The sequence below is a fragment of the Camponotus floridanus genome, unplaced genomic scaffold, assembly GCF_003227725.1.
Source record: "Camponotus floridanus strain SB8 unplaced genomic scaffold, Cflo_v7.5 scaffold3, whole genome shotgun sequence".
NCBI lineage: Eukaryota > Metazoa > Arthropoda > Insecta > Hymenoptera > Formicidae > Camponotus > Camponotus floridanus.
In genome coordinates, this window is record NW_020229436.1 from 2330647 (window position 1) to 2338920 (window position 8274).

The 8274-nt window shown below is 35.8% G+C and overlaps 1 protein-coding gene across 5 annotated transcripts in view; it reads left to right on the forward strand.

The window, feature by feature from the left end:
* Positions 1-1753, forward strand: part of LOC105252108 — a 54316-nt gene extending 52563 nt beyond the window's left edge. For 4 of the 5 annotated variants that reach the window (XM_011259336.2, XM_011259340.2, XM_011259339.2 and 1 more), the window contains exons 5-6: positions 98-232; positions 550-1752. In XM_011259336.2, coding sequence (XP_011257638.1) covers positions 98-232; positions 550-769 — 355 coding nt within the window. In that variant the 3' untranslated portion in view covers positions 770-1752. Of the gene's footprint in view, positions 1-97; positions 233-549 lie in introns of all 5 variants that reach the window. The other variant, XM_011259337.2, reaches the window with a different exon arrangement.
* Positions 1754-8274: the final 6521 nt, after the last annotated feature.

An 8274-nucleotide genomic window follows, 5' to 3' on the forward strand; every position in this document is an offset into this window, starting at 1 on the left:
GGAGAGAAACTCAAAAGTTGAGACAAGACTGTGCACTCGACATCGTATGTATATATCAGCCAGCTTAATTGCCAATTAACCGATGTCCATGTTCCAGTAGCGGCATGGTGCAAAGTGTCGGGGCCAATTTATCGCCGGACCAAACATTTGGATCGATCCGGTCGCTTTCGGTGACGAGGGAAGTCGCCAGTTTCCCTCTATCGCGAACACCTACGCCGCCCCCGCAGCATCGGTAAGTGAATTTCGTTTATTTACTCGGCTCAGATAAACATCAACAATGATTGAGATACTTTGCGAAATTAATTAAACGGCTCTGCGAACGGATAAAAGTAATCTCCGATTCAAGTGTAAATTGAAATTTTTCAAATTTTATTTAGTTAGCAATCGATAAAAAGATTCTAAATAAATTTGATTGATTTTAAGAAATTCTAGAAAATAAATAAATATAAAAAATTGAGATAATGCGTAGAATAGAAACTTGTTCATCTTATTGTATTGATGATTGATTATATTGACGAGGCGAACGGCCTTTCGCGATTATCATTGCAGAACATCGCTGGCGGCGAACCCCGAGGAGCTGGTGGGCGTCGATAGCCCTCTAAGGGAGGCCTCTCCCAGACCGGAGGTGCGCGTGGTCGCTCCGTCCCATCGGCCGGCACCGACGTCCGTCCTAGCGGCAAACGGCGGCCACCCTCATCATCACCACGCCGTCTCCACGGCGAGCCGCAAATCCGTCAGCATACTGCTGCCCGAGCAAACCAGCGGATGACCCCAGTTGCTGCAGCAGCAACTGCGGCAGCAACAGCAGCAGCACGGCTTCGTACACCGTTGTGACGAGGCTCCGCTCTCGATCTAAGATCCGTCGCTCGTTCACCAGAGGACACTTCCGCAAATGGCTAAGACGACGATGATGACAGGCGAACGCGCGATCGTTCGGGTAACTGGGAATTAATTAATCTCTTGCTCGCGAGTTCGTATCGCGCCTCGAATCGGGTGTAATCTCTGCGTACAGCGCACGAGTAAAGCAATCAGTCGTGAACACGGCTAGCTCGTTAGAGAACGAGTGATTGATGACCGGTTAATGTCATATAACATCAAGCAGAGTTTGACTAACTCCTCGTAGTTAGCTTGATCGTTATAGATGCGAGATCTCGAGAGAGAGTTGAACTATGGTCGGCATTAGACCGGGTGAAACAACTGGTTGTCTCTTATCGCTCAAATAACGACGTTCGTTCGTAAACCGATATAATCGAATCATTACGAATTATCGCTGCTTGTGCGGAGATGATGCCCAGCATTGATCTCGATTGAAAACCGTGCTTAGTGTCTCCATATTTTATTGCTTGATGGCAAAGTTTACCGTTAAACCATAAGATAATTGAAAAAAATTTGAGAGAATATTATAATCGTAAATTGTGCGTGTGCATGTATGTATGAGTATAAGATGGAAATTTTTCTCTATATTGTATATAGTATTCAAGAGAAACGAAAACGACGACATTGGAGAAATTTTACATTTCCAGACTATGAACCGTACGTGCTTCGATTTACGCTCGTTGTATTATTAGAGCGTTCTTATGCATTATTGATGATCTAGAGAGATTCAACGTGCAGTACTGATCAAAGGTGCTATTAAACATGCACACGTTGATCGTATGAGTCGGTAATTTTACGTTGATTATTTTACAAATTACACACAAGTCAAAAATTATAAATTAATAAGTGCATCGCGGTATAAATGCAAAATATCATATAATATGTATAGAAAATTATCAGAATCGTAGATAAAAAATAATACACGACTACAGGCTTAAGAAAATTTTTACTTTGCTTGATAAATAAAACAAATTTACGTTGAGAGAACGTATAAAAAATTGTCAAAGTTTATATTTTTTATTACTTTGACATTTTAATTAAATATTGATATTTTTTAAAATATTAATATTTTTATTAATATGTACGATAAAATTAGCTCATATGCAAAGAAATAATTTATAAGTTATTTCTTTGCATATGGGCTAATTTTTCCAATTGAAATGTATTAGACAAATTATCCAACATCAAAAAGTTAAATTATTTGGTTGTTAAATGTTGTATTCTGTGGAAATGTTTGCAAATTAATATTGTACACAAACATGATTCATCTTTCAAGAATTAATTAGAATTTGTAGCATCTTTTTTTCGCGCGTCAAAAGAGTTAACGTCTGACAAAGAAAGACACTCAGCACGGTTTCGCATTAATTAAGCCTCAGTTATTCTCGATTCGCGCCGGACGATACGCCCTTCCTACCTACACCGCCAAGAAGAGCAGCAAGCTCTCGCGATCACAGAGATATGCGATCTAATAGCTATATGTCGCAATGGCGCGCGTTTCTGGCCAAAAGTAGTCTTTAAGATATTTTCTCGCGCGATTTTAGCACGTCCCTTTAAAATGGGAAATACGATTCAACGAAGCGAAAGAAGCTGAGACGACTTTGAATTTTTTTCCTTTTGCGAATACCTATCCTCCCTGTTTAATTCTCTGACGCTGAAATAGAATCTCATGGATTGTTAAATTTGTCGCAACAATAATTTAGAGTCCCTGAATAATTAGATTTTCATTATGTTACTTTATTTTGCAGTCTAAAAATTTACATAACTACAATTTTTTCTTAGCAACGTAAAATAGGCCTCTGAAAAATATCGAGCGAGAGTGACTAGAGAATTGACTTTAGGCTGACTATTCATATTTCCCTGAGTAGTTCTATATATTTGAGACATCTTAAATATTTCGCTGACTTCAATGTTTCAAGAACTGTCCTTAGTGCTCGAGGGAGGGAATGAAGTTGAAAGGATGAACTATCTTTTCTCTTGCGGCTCCGAATCTCCGATGTCGGTCACGAGATGAATCGATATCGCGAGAGCGGCGCAGATTTCCCTTTTGATCCAGGTAGGTAGATAGGTAACTAAATAGACAAGCCATGCGAATCGTGGTTGGCAGATGTTCAAGCTCGTCTGTAAAGGCCGATGTTCAGCTCAATTTGTGCAGGATCGAAGTGATACTCTTATTTTTAGTCCGGACGGATTATCTCTGGGTCGTTCAGCTGATTCAACAAAAGACACTTAACCAGCGCTCATGCTAGTAAGATAATACGACAGATTTCGATATTAGAAAGATTTTCCGCAATCTGTAGCGTGATAATTTATTATTTTTTTTTATTATTGGCATCTTTTTTGTAACATTTATCAATTTTTTAAATTTACTTTACTTTAAAATATATAGATTTTTATGATTATGTTAGAGAAATTGTTTCATATTTTACTACTGAATATTTGATTTTGTAAAACGTCACATATATTTAATTATTTGTTATATTAAATATTAGTGATGGATTTACAGATACACATGAGAATTATTTATCATAGATTGAAATGTCACTCGTGGATTTACATATACTCGTGGATTTACATATACTAGTACGCTTCTACACGATCAAATAATTTATGTCACTTCCTAAACGACGACTGAAGAGTTAATACATTCCGTGTAAAAATTGATATCTTCGGGAAAAATTACTCAGAGTATCAAGTAATATCTAGTTGAGTCAGGACAAAACGAGAACTGACAAGGCGACTGTAATCCTTGACAATCTATTATAGAGATATTCGTGTTGCTAAACAGTGAAAAACATCGAAAGAAAAATTATGGGAAATTGGAGCGAAAAGCAAGGTCGAAATTTAATTCGGTTAAAATGAGTTTAATAAGAAATTGGTTTTTTTCGAACTGAAAATACTAAAGTAGTATAAGAAATACAAGAACGCGGAAATCTCCGACATTTTGCGATGATCTTTGTACATATCAAAGTGAACGTTAAACAATAATTTTCAACTCTAAATTTCGCGATAAAATCATTAATTTGTTTATATAAGTTTTTTTATTTTTAAATTTATATTAAAGGTATTAATTATATATAATAACATACATGTGTTATTTCGTTATGTTGCAAATTAATAAATATGAAAAATTAATAGTTTATGAAATAGAGTTAATTTTTATTATTTTTATACATGATAAAAAAGAGAAATAAAATATTTATAAAAAGTTAGTATGATATATTAGAGAGTTAAGCATATATTTATAATGTTGTATCGTATATACATATTTGTAATTTTTAAACATCTGAAAATATTCTGTTTATATGTAAAATAAATCCGAATTTAATCCGATTGTTAGATAATGTTTTAGCTAAGAGATTAAGGTCTTTAAATTTTAGTTGGACGAGAAGAGAACAATCCACTGTATGCATGTATCTACTACATACATATAACGAGATCCGTTTTTGTGTATAACAATCTCTTGTTAAATTCCATTTTCATTAACGTTCGCGACAATATGTACAGAGCTCGCTGTTCCATATCGTGAATTCAAATATTGAAATCAATCGCGAAACATTTCACTAAAACGTACATTTTTATTTTAATAAAAAAAATCGCAAACTCTCGTTAAAGTCGAAAGTATTTGAAATTTTGCATATTAGCTGACATCGTTAATCCTGTCGTTCTCAAACGTCGGCTTTTTTTCGAAATTCACTATCTCTTGATCGGATCGAACGTGACAGACACGCGTGACGCTTTATAAGAGATCATTGATGTCAAAAAAAAAACTTTATCATCTCGATAATAAACGAAACTCTTCCCACGCGAAAAGAGTCGATGTTTTCGCGAAAAGAAAAATAGAAAGAGAGACAAAATAGCAGGTTATAATGAGTAACACGATTCTTAATACAATATTGGCTACTGATAATTGGATTAAGTGCTTTTGAGGAAATTGACTGAAACTGTATACAAGACCTTTGCGACGCTAATTAACACATATCGCTCTGAAAATTTGCGGAAATTAAAAAAATAGGTAATTAAAAAAAATTAGAGCTACAGGAGAAAAACATCATCTCGCTTTAAGCTTGGTAATCTAAAGAAGTGGGTTTAAGATTACATTGTAAAATTTTTAGAGGAAAAAGAATAGCAAAAAATCACTTTACAATTATTATACATATATATCGTGATATGTATAAATGCGCCATTATATAATCGAGAGATTTAATTATTATTTCAGCAAGTAAGTTCTAAGCACACATTGCGTAATAAAGAAAAACATCGAATTAGGGTGAAAATGAATAACAAAAATATACCTTAACGAACGCTAAGCTTAGAGACAAAATATCAACGTCGAGCGATACGTGTTAAAGGGTGTTTTAATGGGACTCCGCAGAATGGTGCTAACTGGAATAACAAGAAAATTTTCCTTGGTGAATAACTCTTATCGCGCGTAGGAGAAGCGGTGGGTACTAATCGCGTATAGTATATTTAAAGATAAGTCCTTAATATAACACACTCGTTATGCTCATAATTTTCTGCTTGCTCGACGATTTTCGGTCATCCCGGATTTAAGATTCTTCTCAGGCAGAGAATTTTAAGTAAGACTCTAGTCCTGTAAATACGTAGATAGAGACGAAGGTATCGGACAAATGGAGAAGCGTATGATGACTTTACGGATGCATGTCACGTTTATGATTGTATCAGGTGGAAAAGCGTATCGTTAACGATCGCAGATGAACGCGCTTTCTGCGAAGTTTATGGCTATACCGACAACTAAAAGGAACTAAAAGGACATTGTTAGCTCTTTGAAAGAGATATTTCGTTATGAAAAAAGGCAATATGGAATTTTTTATGCCGATATAATCATTATTTCATATAAAAAATAAAAGCAGAAAAGTCGGATCAAGAAAAGTCGGGAAAAAAATTTTTTTAATTTATTTAAAATATTCTATGCTGTGCATTTTTTTTTTTAAATTCAAAACGATTCCAAAAGTTGACAAAATGGATGTGCGCTTTTATACATGCGTTGATTTTCGAACGAATCAAAGCCACGTGGCGGCGATATAATATCGTTTCTTTGAGATAGCATGATACTGAGACCAACACCAGAGAGGGTTGAATTATAAGCGCCCTTGTTCCTTAAACGTATAGAGGCGAAGATTAATATGGTAGAATTAATGGGCGAGAAACAGCGTATATCGATCATGTCGGAACGCCGGCGGATGAACTTGTGAACTTTCGCCAGTCACGGCTTCGACTTTACGCGAAGCTTTGGAAAGTAAACGGTGCATAATCCGGCGAGCCGTCTAAACCGTGCTCTTGTATTGACGACGTGCTAATTAATTCCGCGGGTCTGGATCGAGGATCTCGAGCGACTCCCGTTGATCGAAACCCGTTGCGGACATTTTGCCGAGAACTCGAGCATGCACCTGGGTTTTCGAGGATCCGATAATATATCCGACAATATATTTATATTAATTGTAACGGTCTAGTAACGCATACTCTCGTGTATGTAGCTCACTCAATAGCATTTGTTCGTGCTGTCGTAGGGTAATGATTGGACGGAGGAGAGGAGGGTGTGCGAATGATCGCATACAGGCGACTCGATGAATCATCTGACCGCGAGTAGAATCTGCGTTTTCGCTGTTTATCTTGCGGATGGCGTAGATCACGTTTTTCTCTTAAGGACTTTCTCGTAATTTGTACTCTTTCGCGGCATATTCGGCGTTAGACGCAGGACTGTCGCATTTTTAATTCTCATTTCTTAGCTCACGAGCGATCGTATATATTGAAAATTTCAAAGCTACTTCAATTGCAATTCAATCTTGCGTTATAATAATATTCATTCTGACCATATTACGTCATCGAAGATTTTCAAAACGTGATTTATGCCACTGCCATGTAATAAATGGCCTAAAGCCACGATATGGTAGACAAGGGAAGCGTGTGCCAAAAAGTAGGACAAATCTTCTTTGCCGAACAAGACAATTCGTATATTTTTTCTTTTTTTTTTTTTATGTGTTCCATCTCGTCCTATCGTTCCATTTTTGGCAGGCTAGATATAACACCTGATAGTATAACGATGAAATCACGATTTGATGACACGATGTTTATTTAAGAATCCCTGCGACACTCAATATCTTCAAGATGGAATTGTAGAATCAGATGAATTAAATTTGAGAACTTATGAGAAAGAAGTTTATGTGGCAAGTTTATATGGTGTCGTTAAGAGCAATGCTCTCGCGAAAAGATCTTAATGCAGCAATGGGGACCCAACTTTTCTCTGATAACTTGAGAAAATTAATCTTAACGCGTCTTCTCCTAATTTCAATTCAACCATAAAATTAAACTCGAGAAAATTGAACACAGATTAATTTTTTCTCAAAAAAAAAGAAGTTGGTTAATCATTGTTTCACAAAGTCTTGGATTATTTTCGCGATACAGACCAGGCCGAATCGTTCGAGTTCAAGTTTCAATATTCGATTCCGTTTTCGCTCTGGTCTCCTCCAGTCGATCGACTTGTTTCATTCTCGCGAATGGAGATAACTTGAGCGATGTGCGATTCGGACAAATTGCTTCAGCGTTGATGAGGCTCAGAATCGGAAATTAACGCGATTAATCTTGTCGCTCCTCGTTGGTGCATTTTTTCCCGAAAATGGCAGAGAATGTATCCTCATGCCTGCGAATCGATGATGGCAAATCTTCAGTTATGTAGAATAAAGATAATTTTCTTTGTTTATTTTTTAGACAAATTGTGATAAGACGCGTAGCCACGTATAAGCCATAAGATTCAAGTGACTATATTATAATTACGATTTTAATTCTCATTTATACGAAGTCGATAAGCGAGCAAATTTGCGGTATGCGATTTTATAAGTTTCGCATACAAAATTTTTTCTCTGATTTAAAACGAGGTCAAGACGTCATCCAATTCGTCTTTTTAATTTCAAAGCTCGGTATGAGCGCAAAAAGCAATACTACATTCTGTTTTACGAAGCAATTAGTGCAAGTATAATAATTAATAATTTATAATTATAAGATGAGTAACATTGTATAAAATTAAATTTAAAAGAAAATAAAATTCAGAAAAGATAAAACACTCATCAGTTACAGTTTATTTATTAGTCAACGTCGATGAATTAGTTTTATTATAATCCTTTGAAAATAAATGATTACGTTTGTAGAGATGAAGATTAAGTAATTGCTGTTGTATTTTAGCCTAATTGCATATCCGTATAAACGAGCTGGTAAACAGATAAACATTTGCTCGCTTACAGGCTTCACGTGAATTAGATGTAAGTCTGCGATTTGTAGACGTGTCATGGGTCGAGTCCTCTCGGTGGGATTCGAGTTCACGGTACATTTACGACATATATATATATATATATATATACGTATATATAGCTAAGACGCAATTTT